The sequence below is a fragment of the Engystomops pustulosus genome, chromosome 7, assembly GCF_040894005.1.
Source record: "Engystomops pustulosus chromosome 7, aEngPut4.maternal, whole genome shotgun sequence".
In the NCBI taxonomy this organism is placed as follows: Eukaryota; Metazoa; Chordata; class Amphibia; order Anura; family Leptodactylidae; genus Engystomops; species Engystomops pustulosus.
Window position 1 is genome coordinate 21,541,954 of NC_092417.1, and position 14,724 is coordinate 21,556,677.

A 14,724-nucleotide genomic window follows, 5' to 3' on the forward strand; every position below is an offset into this window, starting at 1 on the left:
AGGCAGCCATGTTACAGCAGAACCTGTCAGATTCATGTGTAGCTGATGTCTGTGTCTCTCACCTGTATATTAGGAGGATGCAGCATGTCAGCAGATGCAGCACACACACTAGCCATGCTTTACTATATATTACACACAGACATGAGCAGGGGGAGGAGAGGGGAGGGGTAACAGGGGTGACATCACTGCCTCTGACCATGTGACCAGCCTCATTTACATGATAAAGAATAGATGATTTTATAATTATTAATGTATGAAATAACTAGATAAAGGCTGGGATGGGATCCTTGTGAGCTGCTCCAACAGGTAGAGGTGATAGGACAAGTGACACAGACCTGATGACAGGTGTCCTTTAAGAACAAACCTCCGGACCCTATCATGTATGTTACCCGGGGACTGCTTGTACTGGGCCTTGTGTAATGATTGACATAGTTTATAGAAAGAGGAATTGATGAAGCAGGTGCAACAGCAGTCAAAGCTCCGCCCCCAGTGCACTGAGAGGATAATTTGCACAGCAGTTATATCTGAAATTCAGAAATGTATTACCAGTCCTGTCATGGCTCGACCCCCTCAATCCCACCTGGAGTGTTTAGCTGGGGGCCGAAGATGGGCTTAAGTTTTTTGGGACATTTTTCGCCAGTGGTGAGGATTTCCTTACCATATCCTGCATGGTGCTCTACATCCACAGAAGATCTGTGCTTAGTTCTCCAAGATGTGTGGGACAACCTCCCTGCTGGGTTTCTATAAAAGAACTGTATAGGACAATCACACCAAATATTGATGTGATTTTGTGTAGTCATGTCACATATTATTAATTGATAAAAACTATTAAAAGTAAACTATTAAATGAAACTATTTAAAAGTATTTTTAAATTTGCAGCATTTTTTCACACCTGCCTAACACTTATGCACAGTGCTGTAGATAGATAACTTTATTGATCCCCGTGAGGGAAATTGCTTTGTACATAAGTCTTGCTGGTTACATGGTTACAAACATACAAATACACATGCATAGCACTGTCGTCTGCGCATGCGCAGAAGAGCAGGCCCGCGCCTGTTTCGGAGCAGTAACCGCGCAGGCGCGGGCCTGCTCTTCTGCGCATGCGCAGACGGCAGGATCGCCGGATGAGGGCGCGCAGCTATGCGGAGCTGCGCGCCGAAGATGGGTGAGTAGGAGGGGTAAAGTGGGTACCGGGGCGTGGAGTAGCCGCCTCATGTAATCTCATATGCGGCTACTCCACGCCCCAGTAGCCGCATAAGTAAATTTAAATATCTGTGGAATAAAAGTTACCAAAAAAGTGAGGGGACGTGAGGATTAGCCCTTAAAAGGGCTATCCTCACATCCCATTGATGCACCTACCACCCAATCTACCTTTATAGGTAGATTTGTGGTGGTAGGTTTCCTTTAAGCAACCACCTGGATACTAGTACAAGAATTGGAGTGTACGTGGGTCATCACTTTTGTTTATGTAGAGTTTTTGCCCTTCAGGAATCTATCGAGATACTTTTTTTTTTTTTTTTACAAAGCCCTTTTAAGAATTCCTGGTGCTCCATTGTCCTCCATGTTTTATTAGAGCAGCTGGGGATTATGTAACACTGAATAGGTATAATATTTTAAGGGTGTTTTGGCCCTAACCCTGGGAGCTGACTCTGAGTTGGTTGGGAGGGAGGTTTATTATATTTTATTTATTCTGGATTACATACAAGATTAGGGTCCATAGGTTTGTTCTTAAGTTGAATTTGTATGTAAGTGACAATTGGAGTTTCAAAATCTTTTGCTGTAATTGGACCAAGGATTATCAATAAAGCTTCATTACAGACACCTTACAGCTGATCATTGCAGTCTGGGGCTATAGTAACATCCAGAGACTTCCCCAGAGGTCACAGGGGTCCGTCTGTAACTACAGGTCGTCTGTAAGTCGGGTGTCCTTAAGTAGGGGACCGCCTGTACTGTATAGTAAGAACGCTACAGCACAAGCCTCAGTTAGGCCGTTTTTGAATGTTCACTAACGCCATGTATGACTCATCAGAATGTATTGTGTGTTTCTGTGTTGGGTTTTCTTTAAAAAAAAATAAAAATAAATGTCAGATAAAAAAAAAAACCCACGAAACTCTGAATAACTCACTGCCACACGGACACTTTGGTTTCTGTTTAGTTTATTAACTTAATAAAAGCACAGAAATATATTCAATGAAAATAATCTCGTCAGAGTCCAAAATTGTTTATTCAAAATGACAAAATAAATAATAATAATTTCTCTAGTCTTTAGTTTAAACATAACATAACTTTGTTTATAAGAATTATAGCAATTTATTGACAGAACACATTAGTATTGCAGTATATTACAATGAACAAGTAAAACAAGTCAAATGACCACTTGTTCAAAATGTGGAAAAATTGAAAAAAAAACAAACATTCTTGTGGGCTCAGTTTTTACGACTTTCACTCTGCGCTCCAAATAACACATCTACTTTATTCTTTGGTTCGGTACAATCGCGGTGATACCAATTTTTATGGTGTCATTTTTTTGTGAAATGAGCCGACGTTTTCATTGCTGCCATTTTGAGAACTATGCGACATTTTGATCACTTTTTATTACATTTTTTATGTCATGTAAAAAGGTTTAAAAGTCGCATTTCGGACATCGGGTGCAGCAGAGCCCATCTCTGTATGAAGAGGGCTCAGCCCGTGAGCCCTCTTTATACACTCTTCATAGCTCCGTGGCGGATATATCCGTCGCATAGCATGAAAAGGTTAAAAAAAATGTAATATATATATATATATAATAAATAAAAGTCCCATGCAGTAATCAAATAAAACACAACATATTGGGTATCACCACATCCGCAACAGCCGGTACAATAAAATAATCACTGACCCCGTACAGTGAATGCCATTAAAAAAAAAAAAACAAAAATTATGAAATTTTCACATCTGACCTCATAAAAAAAAATAAAAAAAGCTCTAAAACAGCTCTGTAAACAAAAAAAAATTAAAACATTTCTGGCCATTGTCACATGGCAATGCAAAAACAAGAAAATTTCTCACAAAATGAGTTCTATATTCTGCAAAACAAGTTACCATAAAAAAAAGCCATATAAATGGGGTATCCCCGTAATCGTGATGACCCGTAAAATAACAATAACCCATAAACAAAAATTAATGATTTTTTTTACCACCACCAAGAAAGAGTTAATAAAATCTGATTATTAGCTATTGAGCCCCCCCGTAAATTATGTACCTGAAAAGTGGATCTCATCCACAAAAACATAATCTCCCATATGTGCACATAACAAAAAAAAAAAAAAATTTATAGCCTGTACAATGTGACAATACAGATCTGCTCTGCATGGCGCCTCCTTCCCTTCTATGCCCGGCCGTGCGCCCGTACAGCAGTCACCACCACATATGGGGCAACCTCACACTCGGGAGACATTGGGTATCAGACTTTGTGGAGTTTTTCCATCATTTAATACTTTGTGACTGTTTAATTTTTTGGCAAAATTAATATATTGTCTAAAAAAAAAAAATTACAGCTCCATTTTGTTTTAACCCATATAAAACATCTAAAGGGTTAATGCTTCCCTTAAGGAGCTGCCCCATTTTTGTTTTTGCGTCTTTATTTTTCACTCCCCACCTTCAAAAATCTGTAACTTTTTTGTTTTTCCATGTAAAGAGCTGTGTGACGGCTTGTTTTCTATGTAACAAATTGCACTTCATAGTGACGGTATTTAATATTCCATGCCGTGTACTGGGAAGCGGGAAAAAAATTCTGAATGCAGTGAAAATGATGGAAAAAACACATTTGCGCCATTTCTTGTGGGCTTGGATTTTACAGCTTTCACCGTGCGCCCCAAATCACATGTCTACATTATTCTTTGGGTCAGTGTGATCACAGGGATATAAATTTGTATAGGTTTTATAATGTTTTCATATATGTACAAAAATTAAAACCTTCTGTACAAAAAAAATTCTTCATTTTGCCGTCTTCTGGCGCTAATAACTTTTTCATACTTTGGTGTATGGAGCTGTGAGTGGTGTCATTTTTTGCAATTTTTGATGACGTTTTCAATGCTTTTATTTTTATGACTGTGCGACCTTGATCAATTTTTATTGAATTTTTTATATTTTTCAAAATGGCAAAAAAAGTGCCATTTTCGGATGCGGCGATTCCTAATGTGTTTATGATTTTAACTGTTTCTTTATATTTATATGACTTCTAGGGAAAGGGGTGGGATTTAAATTTTTAGGCTTTTTAAATATAATTTTTTAAAAATCTTTTTATTTTATTATTTTTCAGACCCCCTAGGGTAATTTAACCCTAAGTTATCTGATTGATCCTATCATATACTACCATACTACAGTATGGCAGCATATGGGGATTCTGCACATCATCTATTACAATGTGCAATTCGCACATTGTAATAGATAGCCTAGAACATGACAGCCTCGGATCTTTGTGTTACCCGAGGCTGTCATGGCAATGGATCGCCGCTCCCCAATGACGTCAAGGGGAGAGGCGAACGGAGCCAAGATGGTGGCACCCATGCGCCGCCGGCTCGTTAATGCCGCCGGCAAATCAATGCTGTGGTGATCAAAAGGTGCAAGCACCGATCGTGGGTGTTAGCTTCATTGTGAAGCAAACACCCAGTGAGTATGAAGAGGGTACAGCCTGTGAGCCCACTTCATACTCCCCCCTACACAACTGGATGTACAGGTAAATCTTTTTGTGCTATGGGATTAAAGTTGATTTTTCACACATTGAGGGGTGCGGTTTCTAAAATGCCATAATTTACATGGGTTTTACTGCTATTTAGGCCTCTCCAAGTCACTTAAAACTGAGCAGGTGCCTCTAAATAAGGCTACATTCACACTGCCGTTGCCCCCGCCCCTCACCACAGGGATGTATGGCGCACGGCGCCGTAATATGGGAAAAGATAGGACATGTCCTATGTTTTTCCCGGGTACGGAGCAGTATGGTGCTGCACCGTACCGCTCCCGTAGGGCGCCGTGTGCCTATAGAAGTGTATGGGGGACGTATATCGGCCGTATATACGCCCCCCTTCTGGAAGTGTGAATATAGCCTAAGGGTTTTGCCAATTTTCATAAAAGTGAGAAAAATTGCACCCAAAATTCTAAACCTCCTAACAACCTAGAAAACAGTTAGGAAATGTTAGTTATAAAGTTACTTGGGTGCTTTGCCTGAAAAACAGAAAAAATTGAACTTTGAAAATAAATAATTTCATAACTAAACACAAAAGATATCATCAAAATGTTTCCATTACTTTGAAGTACAATCTAGTAATCCCCTGGATATCTTAAAAGTGTTACAAAGTTATAACCTCCTATAATGCCACAGGGCAAATTTTAAAAATCAGGCCTGGTCCTAAGGCCCTAAAATGGCATAGAACTGAAGGAGTTAATGTATGAAGCAGCAAACACCCGTGAACGCGGTCGGCACTGATCGCTAGTGTTAACCCTGTAACTACTGCCAGCAAATTTGATGGGGGCATTTAAATGGCAGCAGTGCGTCGCCATCGCCATTTTGGTCGCGATTGTTGCGCTCTGTGACGTCATAGGGGCCGATCGGTCGCTTAAAAAAAAAAAAATAATAACAAAAAAATTTCTAATCACTCCCCTTTTTCCATAGAACTGATAAAAATAAACAAACAAGAAAAATCATAAAAATGTTAGGAATTGACCCATCCCCAAAAACCTATAAACATTTCATATATCCGTGATCATAAAAGACACAAAGATAAAAGTGATGGTGTCATTTGGTGCGCACGGTAAAAGCCATAAAACCGGTCCACAAGATTTTTGCAGCTTCCCAGTACATGCAAAGGAATATTAAATATTGAGGGCGGGCAGAAAAAACAAAACAAAAAAAACGGCAGTGGCATTAATGGGTTAAAGTGCTTTGTCTTTATACATATAAATATTTCATCTGTAAATAGATGTCACCGCTGTCTCTGCATTATCTGTAGCTGCTCCGGTAGGGGATAAGTCCCAGAACATGAGGAGGGGATATAAGTGCAAGGACCCCCCCCCCCCCCCCGAGTTCCATGTGTGACCCCCGCTCTGTTCATTATAAAGGGACTGATGGAGCAATGTACTTACCCCCCATAGAGATGTATAGAGCGGAGGTCGTGCAGCCACACATTGTAGATTACATTGTGTCGCCACCACTGATTGTTCAATAATAAATTTATAATTATGTAAAAATTCTACATCCTTCTGCTATCTGCTCAGTAGTTGTACACATCTGTTCCCTGGGTTAGCCCCCCCCCCACAGTCTGATCAATAAGAACCTCCTATTCAGTCCCAATTCTCTGCCTTATAAGTGATAACCATTTCCCATAGCAGCGCCCCCAGTGGTCAGATCACGTTTCATTCCATTCCCATTTTTAATGAAAGTTTCCTCTTCTCCAGGGATAGAGACACCCACTGACTCGCACCCTACAGATGATCCATCTGCTGTAATTCTCGGCCCAGGCCCCGCTCCTCCGCCTTGTGCGTTACCGTTTATCTGTGTAAAGAATAGAGAACATATTGGACATCAGACAGGATAAGGACTAGGACTTATTCTTCCTTATGAAATATGCCCTCACCCTGATGGGGTTAATCTTTGGGTCTACAAGCAGTAAGAAGTAGGACCATCACTTGGAATTTTGGGGCCCCTGACTAACACCCCCCCCCTCACACTTTACTTCCCATCTTATACTATTATAGCGAGTACAGCACACCCAATTTGTTATAAATACTGTACCCCCTGAACTTATTACATACAACACCCCCTAATTCATTAATTAAGGGTGTGTTCATGTAACAAAGAGCAAAATGCATTAACACTATATATACAGGCAGTCCCCGGGTTACATACAAGATAGGTTCTGCAGGTTTGTTCTTAAGTTGAATTTGTATGTAAGTTGGAACTGTATATCTTATAATTATAACCCTAGTCAAAACTTTTTTGGTCTCTTTGACAATTGCATTTTAAAAATGTTGGGTTGTCATAAGAACCTGGAATAACACTAAAGCTTCATTACAGGCACCTGTGATAACTGTTACAGCTGATTATTGTAACCAAGGACTAAAGAGCAGTAAATTACCAACATCCAGGTCCGTTTGTAACTAGGGGTCGTCTGTAAGTCAGGTGTTTGTAAGTAGGGGATCGCCTGTATATACTGTATGTAGCTTCCGCACATACCCCCAGTAGATGGGTAGCTCAGCACACGCTGCCCATACCCCTAGTACAGCGATGGCGAACCTATGGCACGCGTGCCAGAGAGGGCACGCAGAGCCCTCACTGCTGGCACGCGCCCCATCCTCCTAACCACTGCCAGGTGCGGACAACCACTGTCCACACCTGGTTGTCATGGCTGTTAGCAGTATCGGAGCTGCGCTCCGATACTGCTAACAGCCATGACAGAGCAGGGTGCTGACACTTCCTGCTCTGTCACTACGATCACATCAGCGCACAGGACGGTAAGCGTCCCAGCGCTGGCAGCGAAATGATGTCATTACGCTGCCAGCGCTGGGCACCTTACTCCGTTTGCGCTGCAGTGATCAGCCGGAGGAACGAGGTGAGGTTTTTTTTTTTTTAACTCGCGCATCCACGGGGCATAGATCAGCAGGAGGCTGATTTCCTGCCCACTCCCGCCCCTCCCCTCCCCTAAGCAACCGGCCCGAAACTTACTGCGCCGCTACCACAAGCCCCTGCGCCCGAACCCCAGCCGCTATCGCACCCCTACCCCCCCGCCCAAACTCCGCCCACTACTGCAATTTGCCTGCACGAACTCCGGCCGCTCTCACTACCCCCCCCCCCCTCAACTCCGGTCACTGCCCTGCATCACCCCCTCCCCTGGAACTCATGCCTCATAACCCCATTGCCCCGAACTCCAGATGCTGCATTACCCCCCCCCCCCTGCCCTAACTCTGGTCGCCCACCCTCTGCCCATCTACCCTACTGACCCCCCGGAACAACAGACACCTGAACTTCTGCCTGCCAGCATGGCCGCCACCTTGGACAACCAAAGAGTAAGTAACATATGTATTTCTATGTATGTATTTATGTATATGCATATTATATTATATATTTATACCTGTGTGAGGGCTTATTTTTTGCGTAACATATTTTACTTCTCATTTATTATTCCATGTCGTGTACTGGGAAGCTGGATTTTAATACTTTCGCTGTGCGCTCCAAATCATTTGTCTCCTTTATTCTTTGGTTCGGTAAACTCACAGAAAATACCCGATTTGTAGGTTTTATTGTGTTTTAATACTTTTTCAAAAATTAAAACAGTATACGAAAAAGAAAATAGTTTCGCCATCTTGTGACGCTGATAACTTTAGTGCACGGAGCTGGGGAGGTTTGGGTTTTTTTGCTTTATGAGCCGTTGTTTTCATTGCTACCATTTTGAGGACTGCGTGACCTTTTGATAACTTTTTATTACTCTTTTATGTGATGTAAAATGGTGTAAAAGTGGCGTTTCAGTGTGTATAGGACTGCTGGAATCCGAGCTCAGACAGTCCTGTGTAAATTGATTCTAAACTAAACCGTCAGTTTTCAGGTTAAATTGCCGTACTGGCACTTTGCGATAAGTCATTAGGTTTTGGGTTGCAGTTTGGGCACTCGGTCTCTAAAAGGTTCGCCATCACTGCCCTAGTAGATGGGTAGCCCAGCACACGCTGCCCATACCCCCAGTAGATGGGTAGCCCAGCACACGCTGCCCATACCCCCAGTAGATGGGTAGCCCAGCACACGCTGCCCATTCCCCCAGTAGATGGGTAGCCCAGCACACGCTGCCCATTCCCCCAGTAGATGGGTAGCCCAGCACACGCTGCCCATTCCCCCAGTAGATGGGAAGCCCAGCACACGCTGCCCATTCCCCCAGTAAATGGGTAGCCCAGCACACGCTGCCCATTCCCCCAGTAAATGGGTAGCCCAGCACATGCTGCCCATTCCCCCAGTAAATGGGTAGCCCAGCACACGCCGCCCATACCCCCAGTAGATGGGTAGCCCAGCACATGCTGCCCATACTCCCAGTAGATGGGTAGCCCAGCACACGCTGCCCATACCCCCAGTAGATGGGTAGCCCAGCACACGCTGCCCATACCCCCAGTAGATGGGTAGCCCAGCACACGCTGCCCATACCCCCAGTAGATGGGTAGCCCAGCACACGCTGCCCATACCCCCAGTAGATGGGTAGCCCAGCACACGCTGCCCATACTCCCAGTAGATGGGTAGCCCAGCACACGCTGCCCATACCCCCAGTAGATGGGTAGCCCAGCACATGCTGCCCATACCCCCAGTAGATGGGTAGCCCAGCACACGCTGCCCATACCCCCAGTAGATGGGTAGCCCAGCACACGCTGCCCATAACCCCAGTAGATGGGTAGCCCAGCACACGCTGCCCATACCTCCAGTAGATGGGTAGCCCAGCACATGCTGCCCATACCCCCAGTAGATGGGTAGCCCAGCACACGCTGCCCATACCCCCAGTAGATGGGTAGCCCAGCACATGCTGCCCATACCCCCAGTAGATGGGTAGCCCAGCACACGCTGCCCATACCCCCAGTAGACGGGTAGCCCAGCACACGCTGCCCATACCCCCAGTAGATGGGTAGCCCAGCACATGCTGCCCATACCCCCAGTAGATGGGTAGCCCAGCACACGCTGCCCATACCCCCAGTAGATGGGTAGCCCAGCACACGCTGCCCATAACCCCAGTAGATGGGTAGCCCAGCACACGCTGCCCATACCTCCAGTAGATGGGTAGCCCAGCTGTGTGAGCCTTAGACGCACACAGCACTGATTAAGGGCCAGAAGTGGGACCAAGATTAACCTCATGATGGTGGCCACGGTCAGGAGTATGAAGAAGCTGCAGTGCCAAGATCTCCTCCTAGACTCCACCCCCCCCCCCCAAAATCGCCCCATTTAAGTAAATTGGATAGAAACATCACGAGAATCTAAAGTTTCTGGAGAATAAAAACTCACCACCATTAACACCACAATGATGGAAATCATCACGATCAGTACACCATACAATCCAAAATGTCCACGACTTTTCAATATGTATTCTTCAGGTTCTTCTGTAGAGAGAGAGAAAAGTTCCTGAACATCCCATTGTATGGATATGATAAGCAAAATGAGCAGATGTGAGGAGAACACAGGACAAAGCAACAACACAACGACACCTACAAGGACATCATACAGCAAGGGCTACAGACACCAAGTTACACATATACTCATCCCATACTACTCCTACCTTCCCATATATAGGGCTTGGGGGGGGGGGGGGGGGAGTTACAGGTATACGAGGTGCCCTCTAATCTCCCACTAAATACAACGTCATAAAATGACTTACATCCGCACTGAGGATCCGCAGCAGCAAAGAGAGAAGAATAAATCCCATTAGAGACAAGACACCAGGAAAGCGAGAAAGCAGGAAGTAACAGCTTCAGCGAGATGCACGTGATGTCACCTCTGTGGTTACATCCAGGCCTCCATATTCTCATATCTCACCACGAGACAAGGAAGGATGTGGAGGAACATCATGTGGTGCACTTACCTGATGGGGTCAGCACAAAGATATGAGTAACGTCTCTGCGGAGAAGAAGTGTGCCATAACCGGGCTGGACTCCTCCTTCATCCCAGATGACTTTGGTGATGTTCGGGGTCATTACACGACCCAAATAACCATCTTTATCATGGAGATCTAGAGAGGACACAGAGGGAGACATTATCATACACCAAATACCAATAGATACATAGTCAAAGGCTGGAAAACCGGTTGTATCATGGGAAGATGGGACCAGGACAAATACAAAGCAGTGACCAAGCAAAAAGACCAAGACTGGGAACCAGAAGAAGCCGGGACAAGAAGCTAACAGTATCACAGGTCAGAGGTCATGGATACCTGCAGGACACAGCTGAGACACTGGGATATGGTCACACGAACCAGAATTAGAACATGAAGACGGCTGCAGCACAGGAGTCCAAATACAGCAGCTAAAAATCAATACAGAATCCAAATGTAGAATTCGGCCGGAAGCTTGGGGAACAGATACAGGCCAGGATCTAGACACTTGGACCATGTTGACAAGAAACAAAATCCAGAGACACATGGCCCAGATCAGTTTATCCTAAATGATAGGAAATGAACGCTGGGGCGACCACCTATCATGATAGTGGCCCGGACTGACCCCAATAGTGACCCACACTGACCAGGTTAATCCTGGTTCTTACCTTTTACCACAGTGATGTCCTTCCTCTCCTCGCTGACTCTATTAGAGATGAGAACCGTGAACTTGGCAGTGACGTTGTACGGGACGGTGAGGGTCCGGTTATCCTCGCTCAGCCAGTGTCCATCAGGAAGGTCTCCTCCATCCATGGTCCAGGTGATGTCCTCCAGATCTCCAGCACAGACCACACGGAACGATATAGAGCTATTGGTGTCATTACGGGACAGCGAGTGGATCCGCACCTTATCTACAGGGAGGCAACACATTGATAGATGTGGAATAGATGTAGAAAACCCAGCACTGGGACATGTCTATATACTACAATACTATGACCGGATGTAATATAACAGCCCTAGACAGTCTGTATCATAACATGAACCGCAGAGATGCTCTGGTACAGTCAGCCATTGTTAACCCCTTATCACTAGTTTTCAGCTCAATGACCAGACTCGATTTTTCAAATCTGACATGTCTCAGGATAATTGGTTATAACTTCGGAATGCTTTAACATAGAATGTTTTCTTGTGACACTTTGTACTTCATGTTAGTTATAAAGTTTAAGTGATAAGTTTTGCGTTTCGTTCAGAAAAAAGTGAAAATTTTGCAAAAGTTTGTAAAAATTCTTCATTTTCCAAGTTTGAAATGTTCTGGTTTCCAGACAGGAAGTAAAACTACCCAAAAAGTTTGATAATTAACATTTACAGAATATCTGCTGTATGTTGGGATGATATTTTATGCTTCCGGTCATTTTTCTAGGATGTTATGAGGCGCAGAACTTTAGGTGCGATTTTTCTTATTTTCATGAAAATTGCCAAAACTCACATTTTGAGGGACAACTCAGCTTTCAAGTGACTTTGAGAGGCCTAAATAATAGTAAAACCCCATAAATTACCCCACTATAGAAACGTCACCCCTCAACGTATGTAAAACAACTTCTATTAAGTCTATTAACCCTTTAAGTGTTTCTAAATCGCAGGTCCATATTGTTTTAACCCATGTGAAACTATAGAATTTTTTTGGAAAGTACATTCATTTAGGCCAAACTGACAGTTTCAGAATAAATTAAATGATGAAACGCACTGCAACGCTTGATGCCCAATTCCTCACGAGTGTACTGATACCACATATGTGGTGGTAAACTGCTGTACGGGCGCACGGCCCAGTATAGAATGAATGGAGGCGCCATTCACAGCAGATTTGTATTGTCACATTGTACGACCTATAAATTTAATTTTTTTTTGGTAATGCAAACATATGAGGGCTTATTATTTACGGGATGAGATACAATGTATAGATAACTTATTTTGGGAGTCTAAAGCTTATTCATGAGATTTTATTAACTATTTCAAGGGGGACACAAACAAAATCATCAATTTTTATTTTGGATTGTTAGCATTACCCCCCCCCCCCCGCTCACTGTAACATAAAAATAATATTTTATCTTTATTCTCTGGCTCACTACGATTGCGGTGATACCTCATTTATATAGTTTTTCATAACTTTGCTCAATTTTCCTGAGCAAAACCAATATTGGAGAAGATCGCATTGTTTTTACTATTGACAACTTTTTAGGGCCATAACTTCTGTATTTTTCTGTTGTCAGACCTCGTTGAGGGCTTATTTTTTGAAAAAGAGTTGTTCTTTTCAGTCGTATCATATTAGTGAACGTAACTTATTTTGATCACCTTTTAGAACATTTTTTGTGATGGTGTTTGATGAAAAATTGTATATTACGGGAAGTTTTTCGAGTTTTTTTTTTACGTCGTTCACCGAGCGGGTTCAAGATTGATTTAGATTTATTATACAGATTGATACGGACGCAGTGATACCAAATATGTACGTGTTTTTGTGTTTTATATATGTTATTTGCATTTTATGTGTTACTGGGGAGATTCTGGGACTTTTAATTTTATTTATTTATTTATTTAATTATATTATAAAATGATTACATTTTTTTAAAATATTTTTTTACTTTTTTACATTTTCTACTTCTTGGCTTGAAGAAGCGATCATCCGATCGCTTGTTCAAGCCTTTACACTGCAATAGACTCCGATCCACACGGGACACGACCGCGGCGTGTAAGGGGTTAAACACCCGGGATCGGAGTTTTTTCGATCCCGGGTGTTAGTGCCGGGTCTGGGCTGTGAGATCACAGCCCGACACCGGCACCAGCGGTGTCCCGAAATCTTCTTCTGACGCGCCGCCGTAGAAAGGCGTACGCGTCAGAAGAAGTACCCTTAATGACCGCCATAAAAAGCCGATAGGGCGGTCATTAAGGGGTTAACGGAACTCAATCTACCATGAAGCTAGAAACCCCAGATTAACCACAAGTACTACTGCTTCCTCATGTGTATTACCACACCCAGGAGAGATTTATCAGATAGTTTCTCACTTACCCAGAACCTTAACATCGGCCTCGTACACGGTTTTCTTGTAGCCATTGGCATCAGAACGGACAATCTTATAATAACCGGCGTCCGACTTTGTCACGTTGTGAATGATAAAGGATCCTGCAGTCTCATTCACACTGGACCTTCCCTGAAACCTGTCCTGGATCCGGTCCTTGTCATTACAGTTGATGAAGGACGGCACAGAGTTATAATAGATCCTAGACACATGGTTGTAATCACATGGACCGAACCAGACGGTGACATCATCAGAAACCGCCACCAGGATTTCATGTCTTCTGGACCAGACACGTGCGGAGATGAGGAGTAGTAGTCCTGCAAGACAGAAAGTACCAAATCAGATTTATTGATTACCCCCGTTACCCCCCTCAGCAGAGTGACCCGTTACCCCCCTCAGTACAGCCCTGTACACACGCTGCGTCCTCAGTACAGCCCTGTACACACGCTGCGTCCTCAGTACAGCCCTATACACACGCTGCGTCCGCTACCTGTGAGTTTGAGGAGATGCATCCTGTATGTCAGGTCCGCGCTGCAGGTGAGGCGATGGTAAAGGCTTCTTATAGATGTATGGCAATGGCAGCCCGTCACCCTGTAGCTGATATACTCTGCTCAGCGCGTCTGCTGTCATTTGTCACCTGTCCCTCCCTCTGGCCCACCCTCTCCCCGAAAATACGGCCGAACCACCCTGCTAGAGGCCCCGCCCCGCCTCCTGGGACGTAACCATCTCCAGGGCCAATGAGGAGACCGCTGGACGCTGCTTCCAGGGGATATAAATGTGTGTAACGAGTGTATGATATGTATATAGGCAGGGGCGCACCTGCCATGAGGCGAGTTGAGAATCTCGCTCAGGCGGCGCGCCTCCTACTGGATTAAGGGGCGGCTTCGGGCTCACGCCCGGCACATGCTCCAACCCGCTCATCTCCCTGCCCGACGGCCGGTCCATTCCCCGCCCACCCCCCGGCACATGTACCTCTTTGCCGGCACTTCCCTGTGGCGTCCCACTGGGCTGCACATCCTCCGCCTGCCGGCACATCCCCCGCCCACCCCCCGGCACATGTACCTGC

The 14,724-nt window shown here is 44.4% G+C and overlaps 1 protein-coding gene across 1 annotated transcript; it reads right to left on the bottom strand.

Annotated features, from left to right (window-relative positions):
• Positions 1-6,049: 6,049 nt before the first annotated feature.
• Positions 6,050-14,264, bottom strand: LOC140069396 (uncharacterized). Its single transcript, XM_072115065.1, has 6 exons — positions 14,149-14,264; positions 13,649-13,975; positions 11,256-11,498; positions 10,579-10,725; positions 10,005-10,099; positions 6,050-6,530 (listed from the first exon to the last, which is right to left on the bottom strand). The coding sequence occupies exons 1-6, from the start codon at positions 14,168-14,170 to the stop codon at positions 6,339-6,341; spliced, it is 1,026 nt and encodes a 341-aa protein (XP_071971166.1). The 5' UTR covers positions 14,171-14,264; the 3' UTR covers positions 6,050-6,338.
• Positions 14,265-14,724: the final 460 nt, after the last annotated feature.

Coding starts and splice junctions, on each gene's coding strand:
- LOC140069396 (XM_072115065.1), bottom strand. CDS start 14,170: ATGCATCTCCTCAAACTCACAG. Junction 13,976..14,148: donor GCATCTCCTCAAACTCACAG/GTAGCGGACGCA, acceptor TCTGTCTTGCAG/GACTACTACTCCTCATCTCC. Junction 11,499..13,648: donor GGCCGATGTTAAGGTTCTGG/GTAAGTGAGAAA, acceptor GCCTCCCTGTAG/ATAAGGTGCGGATCCACTCG.